Below are 16,546 nucleotides of genomic sequence, written 5' to 3'. Positions count from 1 at the left end.
ATACAACTCCCAGGGATGAGCCTGGCCCTGGCACTGTGGGGTCAGCGATGCCTTCCTGACCAAAAGGGGGAAAAAGTGTAACAAATAAGGTATCAGTGCGTGAGAGAGTTCAAGTAGATTCAAGAGGCTACGCTGGAGGTCACTCTTATGCAAGCTTCAGTTAGACATTGCTATCTACCATAACTTGCCAAACCCCAACCAAAATCATTCCTATCAATCCTAAAGAACACCTAGGGCAATATATAAGCTTCTACAGAGGTTCCATGCACCATGACTACTTTCCAGAAACCTATAACCCCCAGATGGGTTCCTAGGCCAGATAAGTCCTGAAACCCAGAGGGGCCAGCCTCTCCAGAACATCAGCTAGTTCCATTCCCCTATCCCATATTATCAACAGCCCTTTCCAAAATGAAAAAGTTATAAAAGGCATAGCCCAAATACACCTAAATATTGGGGGAAAGATCAGAGGAAAAGGTGGAGTTATAAGTGAGGATAGGATTTAAGAAACGAATATGATTGCTGAATCATTACATTGATATTTCTTTTAGTCTCCAGTGTCTTAGAGCAGCTAGAAGTAAAAACCTACAATTTTGGAATTGTAACCCATAACAAACTTTGAAATCTGTTCTTCAACTAATTGTTGTGGTGTGCTTTGAAATTTTTGCCTTTTTGTATATATGGTATTTTTCACAATATAAAATAAATAGATAAATAAATAAAAAGAGCCAGTGAGAAGAAAATGCCCACTTTTACCACACTGGTCTTATTAAAATTTTTTTTAAATAAAAATACATGAGTTATAAATATTGGAAAGGAAGAGACATCTTATTTGCTGCTGAGATGATGGTGTAACTGGAAAAATAAAAAGAATAAAGCAAAAACTATTAAAATTAATAGCAGTTCAGATAAAAGATGAATGAACATTTATTTTTTCATTGTAATGATTAATTAGAAAATGCTGTGAGAAAAAACTAATCACAAAAATAACAAAATTATAAAATACTTAGGAAAAAATGTTCAAGACCTGTAAGAAGATAACCATAAATCTTTACTGAGAGACATAAAATAAGATCTTTTAAAAAAAAGCAGGGAGTATAAGGGTAGTTCAGTGGTAGAATTCTCACCTGCCATGAGGGAGACCTGGGTTCGATTCCTGGTCCATGCACTTTCCAAAAAACAAACAAAAAGCCAACCAACCAAACAAAAGTTCAACAAATAGTGCTGCAATAACAGGATACTCAAATGGAAAAATAATGAAATGTGACCCCACCATACAGCATACAACAAAAAAGGAGGAGGGAGAAGCATACCAAGTTCCTGACGAGTTGATAACCTAAATAAAATGATAAATTTTATTCTGAATGCGTTAATCTCCCCCAAATTCATTTTAAATCTAATACACTTTTTATCAACCTTCCCCCCCACCAACTTTTTGGAAACGTTAAATGTTAAAGCGACCTGTGTATAATATGGGATCACAACTACAGTAACAAAATAGTATAGCTCTGACTCCACACCCACCAGCTCTGCAGAAGTTATAAATAACCCTTCTTAAATTCTTCCCAAATATTTCTGGGAATAAGTACCCAGCGGCTGCCTCATAAGTGCTCTGTAAATGAGTCCTCTTTACTGCCATGTGGTGCCTTCCATTTTCCTCCAGTTGTGATGCCTCCAGTTCCTATCATCACCAAGAGCAGCTAGTATGCCAGCAATGCCTATGAAGGCTGCATGGGCTGATGTCTGAGCTGAAGGTGCTGATACTAGCTGTGAAAGACACAGAAGGCACCACTGCCAGCTGAGCCCTCAACAATGCAACTACCAATGTTGTTGCCACCATCACTGTCATCTTGCTACCTCTCTTTCCCTCACTCCCCACATCTAACTTATCCACAGCCCTGTGGATTCTACCTCCAGAATATATCTCGAATATGTCAATTTCTTATCCAAGTCCACTAATACCACCCTAGTCCAAGCCACCACCATCTTTTACCCTAAGACTATTACAAAGCCTACAACTTGGTGTCCCTGTTACCACTCTTACACCCCTTCAATCCATGTTCCCCAGCAGTAGTAAGAATGGCCCTTTAAAATGTAAATTAGGTCTGACCATTCCCCTGTTCAAAACCTTTCAGTGGCTCCCCATCATACTTGGATTAAAATCCAGACTCTTAACAATGGGTTACTAAGGTTTACGTGATCTGGCCCCTGACTACCTCTAAGACCTCATCGTATGCCACTCTGTCCTCAAACAACACGGTCCAGCCACACTGACCTCCTTGTTGTTCCTCAAATATGCCAAGCCTGCTCCTGCCTGAGAAGCGAAATCTATTATAATTTCTGTTCCTGCTGCCTAGGATGTTCTTTTCCCTGTTCTTCATGTGGCAGACTCTTTGTTTTCATTCGTATCTTGACTTAAATGTCACCTCTGCGGCGAGCAGCCTTTCTTGACCTACCAATCCAAACAGCCACCCACTCATAATCTATTGTATCACTTGACTTTAATATTATGTACAGCACTTATCACAACCTGACATTGTTTTCATTTGTTTGTCCACTTCTGCCAATAAAGTCACTAGCTTCAAGAGAGAAAGAACCTCATCTGTCCTGTTTGCCACTGTATCCTTGGCACCTAGACTAGTGTCTGGCACACAGAATAGGCCCTCAGTAAAATTGTACTGAATGAAGGACTCACCAGCACTTATACTGGCAAGTATTGTTGCCAATGCCAATGCCAAAGCTGTTTGACTCCTTGTGCTCTTACCAGCCTACTGAATTTATAGACGACTCAATTGTTTTAACCTTTACTCTCTTATTGTAGCTCTTTAGATCCAAGTGTCAGATCTGACTCTCTGGGGGCTGTGCCCAGGGCCAATTTAATTGATAGACATATTCTGTATCTAGAAACATTCTTCCTGGCCACATAAGTCAGTACCCTTGACTTAAGTCTCTACATTGCTAAACTGCCATTCTCCAGAGCAGCAGCTTTCATCCTGGGCTGTGCAAAGAATCACTTGAGGAAATTTAGTAAAAGTTAATGCCTGGCCAGGCCACAACCTCAAATGTTGTGATTTAATTGGTGTGAGGTGCATCCTGAGCATCAGGAATTTTAAAAGCTCTCCAGGTGATAATGATGAGTAACAAGATTAACAACCACTGCTTTAGAATAAATTCCTTCAAGGGAGGCTACTTGATTCCTCATATAAATAAATTCCTGGTGGATCAATCTCTAGTCCTCAGGACTCTCCCTGAATTACATCTAATAACAGCTTTAGGCTCAAGCTGGAACCCTTGCTGCATTGATGTTCCACCATGCACTAAGATTGAAATATTAATCCAATAATATTTCAACCAAGCCTAAGATCTGAATATCCATTTCATGATCATATTAACTGAGTTGAAGCACTTTTTCTTCATGTAGTATGTGCTTGTTTGTCAGTAGAGGGCTGTCAGGTATGGTACGCAAAAGAGGAAAAAAGTTTACAAAGCATCTACTCCCACAGTTTCTATCATTTTGATGAGTACAAATATAAATGTTCTATCCTTAGCCCTAAACACTTTTCAAATCTCCAGCATATCATATCACTTCACGTTCAACCGAACACTAAAATCAAACACACGTGCTCGCTTCGGCAGCACATATAATAAAATCAGAACAATATAGAGAAGATTAGCATGGCCCCTGCACAAGAATGACACACAAATTGTGAAGCATTCCATATTTTTTAAAAGAAAAAGAAAAAAAATCAAACATATGCCTTCCCTTTCTGACTTCTTCCCTTCTGTTTCTGTCAGTGGTGCTTTTATTCTCCCATTTCTGCAAACAAGGACCACCATAGTTCCCTGCCTCCTTTTCCCATGTGACTTCTCCCTCCATGCTGCAAGCTGATTTTACCTTATAAATGCTTCTCACATCCGTTTCTTCCCCTTCTTCCCCACTAAGACAGCTTTAGTCCAGATCCACAGGACTTCTCACCTGGATTACTGTAATAACCTCCCAGCGGGTCTCTCTAGACCTAGCCTAGGATTGTCTATTCTTTCTGTAACACTGCCACCAGAGTGCACTTCTAAAATCAAGTCTGATCATGGTCACAGCATTCTCCTGTTTAAAACCCTTCAGTGGCTCCATATCACATACATAATGAAGTAAAAATTTCTCTTCGGCACTGTGCTGGTTTTAAAGGAAGTATGCCCCCTAAGAAAAACCATGTTTTAATATAAATCTCATTTCTTAAAGGTAGAATAATCCCTATTCAATACTGTATATTTGAAACTGTAATGAGATCATCTCCCTGGTTGATGTGATTTAGTTAAGAATAGTTGTTAAACTGGATTAGGGGATGATATGTCTCCACCCATTTCAGTGGGTCTTGATTAGTTTCTGAAGTCCTATAAAAGAGGAAACATTTTGGAGAATGAGAGATTCAGAGAGATTCAGAGAGAGCAACACTACAAAGCAGAGAGTCCACCAGCCAGCGACCTTTGGAGATGAAGAAGGAAGACAACTCCTGGGGAGCTTCATGAAATAGGAAGCCAGGAGAGAAAGCTAGCAGATGACGCCATGTTCGCCATGTGCCCTTCCAGCTGAGAGAGAAGCCCTGACTGTGTTCGCCATGTGCCTTCTCACTTGAGAGAGAAACCCTGAACTTCATCGGCCTTCTTGAACCAAGGTACCTTTCCCTAGATGCCTTTGATTGGACATTTCTTTAGACTTGTTTTAATTGGGACATTTTCTCGGCCTTAGAACTGTAAACTAGCAACTCATTAAATTCCCCCTTTTAAAAGCCATTCCGTTTCTGGTATATTGCATTCCAGTAGCTAGCAAACTAGAACAGGCACCCTTCAAGGTCTGCCTCCTGCTTACTTCTCTGAATCCATCTTTCACAGTCCCTTCTCTTGCATGCTAAGATCTCGTTTCCACCCTTGAAGTTCCTCCATCTGTGCTTTTGCAAGTGCCGTTTCCACTTCCTGTAATGTCCTTCCTCCTCTTTTTAACCTGGTAAACTACTCATCCTTCAAGATTCTGCTAAGGAGTCTCCTCTATCAAATCTTTCATTCTTTCCAGGCAAATGTGGTGCATGAACATCAGGATTTTTAAAGGTTTTCTGGATGATTCCGACTTGTAGTCAAGGTTAAGAACCTCTGCTACTACATAACTTTCAACTAGTTTTTAGTGTATCTGTCCTCCAGTCAAGACTCTAAGGTCACTGAAGGGAGAAAACCTGTCATATTCAATTTTGCAACCATAGAAACTGTTAAGAATGAATGAACATATGAATGAACCCTATCAATAATACCAAAGTATAAGTGCCCAATCATATTGTTGTTAGATCATGATCATATATACTTCTCTTTTGTAAAATATGCTGTAGCATTACCTTATAAGAGCATTAAAATTGTCTTGCTGATTTAGACTAAATATTGTCACCAATAACATAAAAGAACACAATTGTCCTTGCTGACATTGTTCAAAGTTATACCCATTATTTTTCTAGCTTCCTGTAATAATTTAGTATAAAATCATTATAGATGAGCTAATTAAATCTCTTCAGAAGCTGTTTATATTTTTAGCTAGTCCTATTTCCTGGGGATAAATTTACTATTGGCATGTAGCAATATACTGGGACCTGGTGGTAGACACAGTAATGATGTCACCTATTTTTTTTTTCTTTTTTAGATAGAACTCAATCCTGGTACCAAGGACAATTTATCCCCAGAGCAGATCCCTAGATGGCTTCATTACACCATCACATTCTTCTGAACAGCTGCTGAGCTAAAAAGTCCTGAGGACAGCTTAGCTAGCCCAGCCCAAAAAACTTGAAGACATTTTTGGGATTAGAAGAGAGATAATTATGAGACCATGGAAATAGAGGACACCTGCTGTTGCCATTCCACAAGAAAGAAGACACCAGAAAACCCAGGGCCTTTATCCTAGGTACGCCAGCCATTTTCACACAGACTACCTAACCACAATTTGGAGGTCTTTGGTTATGGGAAGTGTGAAAGACTAACCTGAATTGAAGGAGTATGTCTAGAGCATGCAATCTACCAACCTATACCCTGCTATGGGAAAGGTGTCCTGGTAAGGGGCCCTCTCAGCTCCTTTCACCTGATTTAACTAAACATTCATACTCATGGCCTAGGACCATTACCCCTTTCCAAAAGAACAGGGATATTAATATAAAAAGGCCATGGACTGGCAACAAGAAAGTGTCTTGGTGCATGTGTAGTCAGATCAAGAAAACCAAGGTTCAAAAGTAGTTGGAATACATAACAAATTCTCATGTAGGAACAAAACCTAAAAGATACAAACAGAGCCATAAGTCTCTGTTGCCTCAGTCCTAGTTGAAGGACTACTTTGAAATAAAAATAGCAAACATTCTTCCTATGTTCAAGACTTACTAGGTGAATATTCTTGTTCTTTAACTGAAATCTCTATTGGGGCTGCAGATGCCACAAAATGGATGTTGTTTTTTCTCTACCAACTTACTCCTTTGGCCTATTCCAGGACACAACTGAAGCCAAAAGCACTGAGAGGAAAATCTGGGGAAAAGCTATCTACATTTGTAGTGGTGGCAAAGACTTGCTTAACTTTGCATGGTTAAAATACGAACTAGATCCTTCCAGATGTTCACTGTTAATACTCCTTTTAATCCAGATGAGTGACAATACTCACTAGACCCTGACCTTGAAGTCCTAGTTTTTCTAATTAATCTTCCTTATTTACACCTTCTAGTCCCAGATTACAATATAGACTTTAACTTCCTTTTGGTCTCTCGAGGGCTGAAGTCCTTTATCTGACCTTCAATATATTTGAAGATATTTTTGGCTTCAGATTGAGGCAGCACTAACTTCCTGACCACCTCTCATCACCCACTTGGTTTGTTTCCCTCTGGCTGCTCCTAGGATTTCCTGTTTCTCTCTATCTCCTCCTCCCTGCTTTCAATAGAGGATCTGCTCCCACACTCTTCTGAGTCCCTGCCCCTATGATTATAACATCCTAAGTAGTCTGCAGTTTCTATCACCTCTCTCCAGACTATTCCTGTTCTTGAACTTTCCAGCTACCATCCTATATTCTCTACCCAGCTCTCTTAAGCTTCTTCCTGTTCCTGACATTGGTCATCCCACATGTTTTCTGTCTCTTCTCTTTTCTCCAAAAAACCACTCTTGCGTTTTGGAAATTTTTTTTACAACTTTACTCCCAGGCAACACCCCCCCACCCTGTAGGGCTGCACTTCCATACCTTCCCAGTTTGCCCACCATCCCATTTAGGATTTCACAATACACATCTGCATATTCCAAAGTACTCCCCATTAATTCCATCAAGCATTTACAAATACATAAAATTCTTATATTTACATTTTAACATTCTGTGCTTTAAACCTCCCCTCCGCAATTTCACAGTCACTTTGAAGAAGACATTTTTATATATCTCTGAATATTGTGTGTAGAATCCTCAGTCCAATGGCAAAATGAGAAAACCTTACAATGAGACAATATAATGTGCAGCTCCCTAAAATAAATGTTGTTTAAAGTGTTCCCTAAGTGCTGCCTGCATCACAGTCTCCTGGGGGAAAGTTTCTTAAAATGCTGATTTCAGGGTCCTCGTAGAGATCAGAATCAAATAGGTGTGAAGTGAAGACCTGGAATCTATAGTTTCACATGCTCCAAGGTAAGTCTATAGTTTGAGAACAACTGCCATAAGAGATGCTGCTTATGTGGCTTTGCTCACTTTAGTTGTCAGTATCTTGACTGTGGTCATCAGATAGTGTACCTATAACAGTATACAGAGAATTCTTTAACGTGAGATTTTATGACACAACAGATCTATTGAGAGTAACTGAACTTGAACTCCAGTAACAAGAACAATATACCCACTCACACACACGAGTGTGCACGCACACACACAGTGCTTGTTTACTTATTTGCATATATTTAGATAAGACAAACCACAAGGGTCTATGGTGGATTTTAATATCAGTCTCCATGTTCTCTTTCTAAGGAATCAGCCCTGTGTACATTTTCCTTCCAGGTTCTGGAGACTATTGTCTACAACTCCCAAGTTGTTATCCCATACTGACCGAACTGAGAGATCCACTAATTGCTTCAGGGTGCTTATTAAGAATCCCATGCACTTGCTGTAAGTACAGAGACTTAATTGATTTCTGTGTCAAGCTTTATTTCCTTACAGTATGTTCTGCATAGTACAGCTACATGCTGTACTAGTTCATTGGTATCAGCAATACTTTCAGTTAATGTCTAACCTGTTGGTTCCAAAAACAGGACTGGATGGTATGAAAGGGAGTATATTAAAATTACCTGAGGAGTTTTTACAAGTGACGTGCCCTCTGCCAAGCATACCTGAGATTTTTGACAAGATAGAAGTTTGTAGATGGGTTGGGGAATAAAGGTTAAGAATCGCTAGTCTATCCAGCATTCTGCTTCTTTGTTATCTGGAACAGCTGGATTCTCCCTATTTTTGAAATCAGTATTCTTCAAGGTGAGACAGTGGTAGAAGCATTTTAAACATCTTTTGCTGGGGAAAGTCATTTCTGATTTGGAGTCTAAGCTGAAAACAAATTCTCCCATTTCCTCAGTACACAGCTCCATAACATACAACTTCCTCTATAACACCATGAACATCCTCCACTACCATCCCCCCCTTAATCCTGGGGCAGCATCAGCTCAGGGTATTACTAGTTAATTACTTCCTGCCTTCTTTCCTTTAATCTACAGAATGACCTTTGGATTTGCAATAGGCATCCTCAAAGACTGATATCATTCACAGTCTTTCCCAGGGCCAATATGAGATATGACTTAAGTTCAGAGTTTTTCATGTATGGTATATGACAAGGGGAAACAGGGCTCTCTTATCGGGCTCACGGACTTTTCTTCAGCAACAAAAATGATGAATATTGAATAAACAAGTTTATACCCAAAGGAGGAAGACTTAAATTGTGATCAAAGAAATCGATGACCTTTTCTTCAACAAAAGTTATGGCTCCTTCGTTTCAAACAGATTGAAGCTCCTCCATGTTTCCTAGATGTATTTATTGTAAGACCTTAATTTTCATGTGCTGCCTTGACATCTTTGAGTCTCACAGGGCCACAAAGGACTGTGAGTCTCCTGCTCCCCACCCAGGAAGAAAGGCTCCACACCTGGGTAGTTCCCCTACAGTCAGGTCAACTGCACTCCTGGTCCTCAACCCAACAGGTTTCACCTCCCTGCCAGTCTGTGTAATTGAAACCATTCAATTACATCCTCCCATAGAAACCAGGAGGTCCGGCACCCTCTTCTTACTACAAAGCTGAGTCCCACAGACCCTGCTGGTTCATTCTCTCTCAAGTGCCACCCCTGCATTGTGTGTTGTGTCCTCCTCCCCTGGGGCTGTGAATATACATGATTAATAAACTGTTGCCAATCTCATCTGTCCAATATTGGGTGCGTGTGTTCGGCCATCCCCAAACCCTGGGGCAGGACTCTCTCCCTCACCAATGGAAAAGAGGAAGGAGAGAAAACACTATAGATATCCTCACAGTCTCCTGAAAAGAATGGACTCTCACCTTCCTTCCAAACAGTGTTTGATTGACTTTCTGCAGTTCTGCAGCCTGTCTGAGGTACAGAATAATGGATTATTTCCTTTTTCAATACCTATCCCTCTTCTTAGGTCAAGACTTTCAGACATTTTCCCAAAGGCCAAGGCCAGATCCATGATTTGTTTTTAAACACGTTCTCTATTCATGACAAAATGATCATTTGGGGTATATAACCTTGTCAGAAAAGTTGAAAAACTAAAATTATGTCCACTATTTCCTAACTTCAAATTGAATATTGGCAAGCCAGATCTAAGGGAATGAGTATTGACCAACCAGAACAGTCAGCCAATGTAACTTAGGGGGCAGGGTAGTAAAGGTGAATAGGATAACTTCAAGCAGACAGAAAGGCAAGCTAGGTTTTAAGTCCAAAATCTAGCTCTAGCCAGAGAACATAGGAAAACTGAGGTCAAGGCAGACTGAAGAAGGCTAGTACCCAGAAGATCAGGCTGCAAAGAACATAGGCTAAAAACCATAAATAAAAAGCTGAGAATTTACTTATTCTAAATAACTAAAGCCTGGGTGATTACTATTAGGAGGCCCATCCCCAGAGGATCTGGGTCATATCTGTGAAATTCCAGCAACAGTCTACCGGAGTTACAGGTCAGAAGGCAATTCAAGAGCTTAGACGACAGAAAAAAAGGAGCCAAACCCGGAAGGACTGAGGCATATCACTATTAACCCAATACCTAATATAATCTTGGCATATAGTAAGCCCTTAATAAACATCTCTTGAATGACTTAATGAATAATCAAGCAATCATAGTAAAACCAGGTAACAAAACTGCAAGGTCTGTAATATTAACATCCAAACTAAGGCCAAGATTTCAAGATTTCAAGGCAAGCATATTTGCACAATGGGAAAAGACTACAAAAGCAGGGAATCAGACTGTTCATAACATCACGTGGGTTGCAGGATTGCTGGGGCTTTCGAGAATATTTTGCAATGAAGTGGAATTTGGATGTAGTATGTGTGTGTACACAAACTCACGTGTGTGTGTGTGTGTGTGTGTGTGTGAAGCCAGGCATTTCTTTAATATTTTTAATGCATGTCAGGTTATTTTTTCTGAATCACATTTTATCTCTTCTGTTTATCTGTGACATATATTCCCAAGTGCACTCAAGGACTTCTCCAGAAAGCAAACAGTGCCTGTTGATGTAGTTTAACCTTTGTTTTATCATGACCTACCTAAATCTGTGCTTCTTAACTAGAAGAGGGAAGATAGAGACATTTGCCCTTGAATTAGTTTTTAGTTGCTGCATGACAAATTACCACAAATTTAGTGGCTTAAAACAACACCCATTTATTAGCTCACATTTCTGTAGATCAGAAGTCTGGACACACCATGGCTAGGGTCTCTGCTCAGGGTCTCACAGGGCTAAAATAATGATGTGAGCCAGGACACACTCTCATCTGGGGCTTTGGGGTCTTCTTCCAACCTCATTCAGGCTGTGGGAAGAATTCAGTTCACTACAGCCACAGACCAAAGGTCTCCATTTCCTTGCTAAGGTGTCAGCAGGGAATTGCTCTTAGCTCCTAGAGGCTGTCCACATTGCTGCCACATGGCCCCCATAGATAGTTCAGTGATTTGGATGTTTGGTGTCTTCTAGGACGGCCAGAGTGCAGCTCTCTGATTTATTCCTCACCAGCTAGAGAAAACACTCTGCTTTTAAAGGGCTCACATGATTAGGTCAGATCCACTTGTATAATCTCTCCATTTTTAAGGATAACTGATTTGACACTTCAATCACATCTGAAAAATCACTTCACAGAAGCACGTAGTGTAGGATTGAATAACTGGGAGAAGATGTGTATATTCTAGGTGCCGGGAATCTTGAGGGGGCATCTTAAAATTCTGCCTACCACAACACTCATGGTTGAAATGTACCCATTTAGATAAAGAACAGCAGAAAAATATGAAAAAAAAGAGATATACTCTAAGAATCAACCAATTGCTTTAGTGTTTACATGTTGTGCTGTTACTACTTCAGACCCTTATAAAATGGCTCGTTTGCTACCAGTAGAAAAACAAGAGCAAACTCTGGGGAGAAATGTAAGAAACAAAATAAGATAAAAGTGTGACCTCAGGCATGTAACTCAACCTCTCAAAGTCTCAATTTTCATATTTATAAAGTGAAGGTGATAATATGATCTTTTGTACTACAAAGTGTTTTAAGAGTTCAGGCTCTAGATTTAGATAGACTTGGATTCAAACTCTGACCAATAAAGAGATGTTTACTTGGTGCAAAATTTCTATTTTCTGTAGCACACTATCTAATCTAATATGTATGGTCAGTTTGTTCGAACATAATTATGTAGAACCTTGAATACAGAGTGAGATCTTTTTGGTATGTACAGGTTTGTGTAATGCCCCGAGTAATCTGGGCAGAAGAATAAAAAGTATTTTCAAAATACACTTGAGGGACTTGGGGGAAAGGGGAAATATTAAAATTCCCCACCTGGGGAAGACCTGACATTCTCGTAATCATTGGAGATGATCAACTAAGGCACTTCTCCCACCAATGAGATAATCCAATCAGTTGGAGACTTTTAAGGGAGAAGACTTTTTCACCTTTTCTTCAGCCAGCGAGACTCTCCTGTAGAGTTCTTCCAGACCCTTCATCGGAGCTGCCAGCCTCACAGCCTGCCGTATGGATTTTGGACTCTTCCATTCTCATGTTTGCGTAAGACACCTTTATAAAACTCATATTTGCGATTTCTCCTGTTAGTTCTGTTTGCTAGAGAACTCTAATACAGATGGTATAGAGGTAAAAAATCTCACCTCACCTGGGGTGATATTTTGAAGCATAAAGTTCCTATATCCTAGTTTATCTCCTTTTATAGTAGGCCACATATATTGCTTATTGTTTTGGAAAAAAATTATGGTTGATTAACATCATTAGAAGTGTACCATTAATATTATACTTTGCTCCTAGAAGCTCCATAACAGTTCATCATTTCACAATTCCTTTAGATACTGGCATTACCTATTCTCTTTATATGTCAGGCCTGCAGTCCAGAAAATATAACTTTTTACCTGTAGACCAATTACATTCTAAGATTTGCTCTGTAGATTTTTTTTTGAAGTTTAGTTTCTTGGTGGCACAGATTAAGCTGATCCAAACACTAAGTATGATACCTGCAAAAGGCCCAGGACTCATAGTTACACAATAGCTTGGAAATGAATCTCAGGTCTTAATTTTGTATGTATGTCTGCCCTTTATATGACTGGTTATATGTTTTCTTTTAATATTGTCTCCTTGTTAACAAAATAATACAAATTCACCATAGAAAATTCAATCATTACATAAAGGTACAAATAAGGCACAAATTTTGTGTGATTATTATTTCAGTTAGCAACCAAAGACAGTCAACACCAACCCTTTGTAAGCATTCTTCCAGAATTTTCTATGCTTTTATACATATATACAGAAATATAAAATTTTACCTAAATGAAATTATACCACACAATATTCTGTAACATCAGTTTTAACACATCATCATCATAAAATCTCATTATATCAATTACTATAGAGATTTACCTCTTAATAACTCATGGAGGGCATGTTGTTTCTATCTGCTAGTATCCCTTTCTTGAAAAAAAACACCCATCACATACTCCATGTGTCTCTAGTGAGGCAGTTAAATGACGGTAGCCTTTCCACTTGACGTGTCAGGAGGTTTAGCTGGATGCGGTTTTCTGCTTTCACCTAGTTTCTTACTGACAAAACCATGCATCAGCAACCACAAAATTCACATCATACTCACACTCTTCCCTAATATATCAATTACAATGAAACAAACAAGTGTTGTATTGGAGCTAACTATATTTAATTATGTCAGCCAACAAATTCTTTTTTTTTTTAATTTAAGATAATTTAACTTTCTTCCAGAGTCCTAAACAGTTGTGCATGGCTGTAAAATATCCTACTACACAATAGTAACACATTTTAAATCCCAGGCTGACTTTTCTTTTTCTCTTAACACATTTCTTGACTGCTTTTTTTCTCTCTTCAGTTCTTATGTGCACAGGGATTGAAAATTCATTATAATATTATTACAAGCAAACCACCATAAAGTAGGTGGACTGGTTGTTCCTGAAAAAGATATTAAGATTCCAAAGCCAAATAGAAATGATTTTTTGAATGCTTATTACTATATTCTGTAACAGAACTGACCTTTCAAGCAAATAATAGAGGGTTGATAATTATAGAATTTTTTTTTTTTTTTTTTTTTTTTTTTTACATGGACAGGCACCGGGAATCAAACCTGGGTCCTCGGGCATGGCAGGCAAGCAATCTTACCTGCTGAGCCACTGTGGCCCACCCAAATTATAGAATTTGATCTTGGTCCTGACAAATTTTGGCTAGTTTCAGAATGATTTTCTTCCGTCATAGAAATTGTAATATTAAATCTTTTCATATCAATATTGTGTGTCAAATCACCTAACTTTGTACCTATTTTTTCCCGAGTTGTCACTTTAGCTCTTACTTTAACAAAAGGCTATATGGATTATACTGTTGTCACTGAAGTTCCAAATGATTTCCCCTGGGGTTAGGGCAAAATTGGCCACAAGAACACTGACAGCTTGTATTATTCTTGCCAAGAGGAGAGAATACGCATTCCACAGACAAGTTTTTCCCATATGGTGGCTGTGATCTCCAGCCATTGGAACACTTAAGCAGAGTCTGGGCTGTGCAGGTAAGGTTGGCCACACAAAAAAATCTTCCTTACTCCCTCCTTAGCTTTAGACCTATATGTTTTTTAGTCATGGTAAAGGAGTCACATGAGAGTTTTGTCCTCATTTTTACCTATATGCATGATTTTACAGCTTTATAAGATTCAGTTGTGAAACTAATACAAATAATCATTTAAGTTGAGAGTATTTTAGGTTCTGGAGTACCCTGGAAACAATATCCTATGGACCAAGGGTCAGCAAGATTTTTCTTTCAAGTGTCCAATAGTAAATATTTTAGCTTTTAGGTCACAGAGTCTCAGTTCCAACTACTCAAGTCTACCATGAAAGCAGCATATATAATACATAAAGAGGCATAGCTATGTTCCAATAAAAATTTATGCATAAAAACAGCAGGATGGATTTGTCCCATGGGCCATTAATTTGCTGACCCTTGCTTTTGGACCAATAATTTCAATTTTTTTTTTAAATGGAGCCTTGGGGCAGTCTCTGGCAACACAGGAAAGGCCAATCAGATGGAAATCTGAATGACCCTACCTTCTACTAGAGCAATTTTAATTTTATATATGTGGACTTCCGTATGAAATTAAGTTTGATTAAAGGCAACTGGGAAACTAAAAACAACTTCCATTTCTAATAAGGATAAAAGCTTGAAAACCACTGCGTTGGCCTAACCTAAAACTTGGCGCTTTAAAATTCAGTAACAGATGTTTAAGGCAAAACAAACGCATTTTTTCATTTTTTTATTGTTTAAACTTCTTTAAATTTTTTAAAATTTGTTTTTCTTTCTTTTTTCAATTGTAAAATATTTTTTATTTATTTTTTGGTTTCTTACAAAGCCTTGTGTTGAGGGCTGACTTCCAATTGGTCGCACCGAGGGTGCTGCTCTGCTACTTACAAAACCCGACCCAGAAGTAGTTAATCCACGTATAGTTTCGCACCAGGTTCCCACAAACATGCGCTGCATGACCAGTGAGGGGGTCGGTCCCCTTTCAGGCCGTGCCGTTTCCGGGAGGAGGGGCTCTCCGCACCGGACCCCAGTCAAAACACATCTTTTGACATCTTTAATAATTCCCAGAGCCTGCCCATGCCAAAAAAAGTGATGATGGAAGGTACCTATACCTGTTTTGGCATTTCCAGCAATTCACTGTCTGATACAACTGATAAAAGCATTTAAAAAGACAATGTTGATAGCTTTAAAAATGTTATCGAGGGTATTTTTATGCATTAAATAGACACCCCTTTTTAGTTTATGGTATATTGGAGTGGCTGGAGGGAAGTACCTGAAACTGTTGAGCTGTGTTCCAGTAGCCTTGATTCTTGAAGATGATTGTATAAAGATATAACATTTACAATGTGACTGTGTGATTGTGCGAACCTTGTGTCTGATGCTCCTTATATCCAGGGTATGGACGGATGAGTAAAAAATATGGATAAAAATAAATAAGTAAATAATAAGGGGGAGAAATGATAAAATAAATTGAGTAGATGGAAATACTACTCAATGAGAGGGAGTAGTAAGGGGTATGGTATGTATGAGTTTTTTATTTTTATTTCTTTTGTTGGAGTGATGCAAATGTTCTAAAAAATGATCATGGTGGTGAATACACAATTATGTGACGATATTGTGAGCCACTAATTGCACACCATGTATGGAATGTATATGTGCGAAGACTTCTCAATAAAAACATTTAAAAAAATGTTATCAAGAGTGCATGGGTGGTTCAGTGGTAGAACGCTGACCTGTCATACAGGAGACAAGGGTTTGCTTCCCAGCCTTTGCACTCCCGCAAAAAAAAAAAGTTATCAGCGTATCATACCTATTCCACTTTTACTTTTTCTAAGTACAATGTTCAAGGCATTCTAAAAGATGCCAGAGGGGTGGCATAGAATGTTGAAAAAAGGACCAAACTAGGACTCCATATTTGTATCCGTTGCTAGATTGCAAGTTCCTGGAAGTTAACAAACAAGTTGTCTTCAACTCTGAATTGTCTTCAGAACCTAAAACGGTGTGAAACGAAATGGTACATGTTTACTGAATGTGTGAATCACTGAGTGATTAGTTTCCACAATTGGAATTAAAAAAAAAATTTTGTTTAATATGCAATGGGGTTAATAGCACCACCATACACAGAAAACTAATTCTAATTTTTAAGGAAAACATAAATTCACTATTAGTTAACTGGGAAGAGAAAAAATTCGGGTACTTTATTTACTTGTATCTTCGTGTAATTCATGAGCGCCAAAGTATACTTTTC

General features: G+C 38.8%; 1 protein-coding gene and 1 non-coding gene across 2 annotated transcripts in view; both read left to right on the top strand.

Moving 5' to 3' along the window:
- Window positions 1–9,378, top strand: part of LOC143670309 (protein phosphatase inhibitor 2-like) — a 42,492-nt gene extending 33,114 nt beyond the window's left edge. Inside the window, exons 2-4 of the mRNA XM_077145015.1 lie at window positions 5,675–5,932; window positions 8,030–8,137; window positions 8,734–9,378. Coding sequence (XP_077001130.1) covers window positions 5,675–5,727 — 53 coding nt within the window. The 3' untranslated portion in view covers window positions 5,728–5,932; window positions 8,030–8,137; window positions 8,734–9,378. The remainder of the gene's footprint in view (window positions 1–5,674; window positions 5,933–8,029; window positions 8,138–8,733) is intronic.
- LOC143672247 (U6 spliceosomal RNA) lies at window positions 3,618–3,723 on the top strand. Its single transcript, XR_013169716.1, has one exon. It is a non-coding gene; the product is annotated as a U6 spliceosomal RNA (small nuclear RNA).
- Window positions 9,379–16,546: the final 7,168 nt, after the last annotated feature.

This window comes from Tamandua tetradactyla, chromosome X (genome assembly GCF_023851605.1).
Source record: "Tamandua tetradactyla isolate mTamTet1 chromosome X, mTamTet1.pri, whole genome shotgun sequence".
NCBI lineage: Eukaryota > Metazoa > Chordata > Mammalia > Pilosa > Myrmecophagidae > Tamandua > Tamandua tetradactyla.
This window is presented reverse-complemented; position numbering and strand designations above follow the sequence as displayed.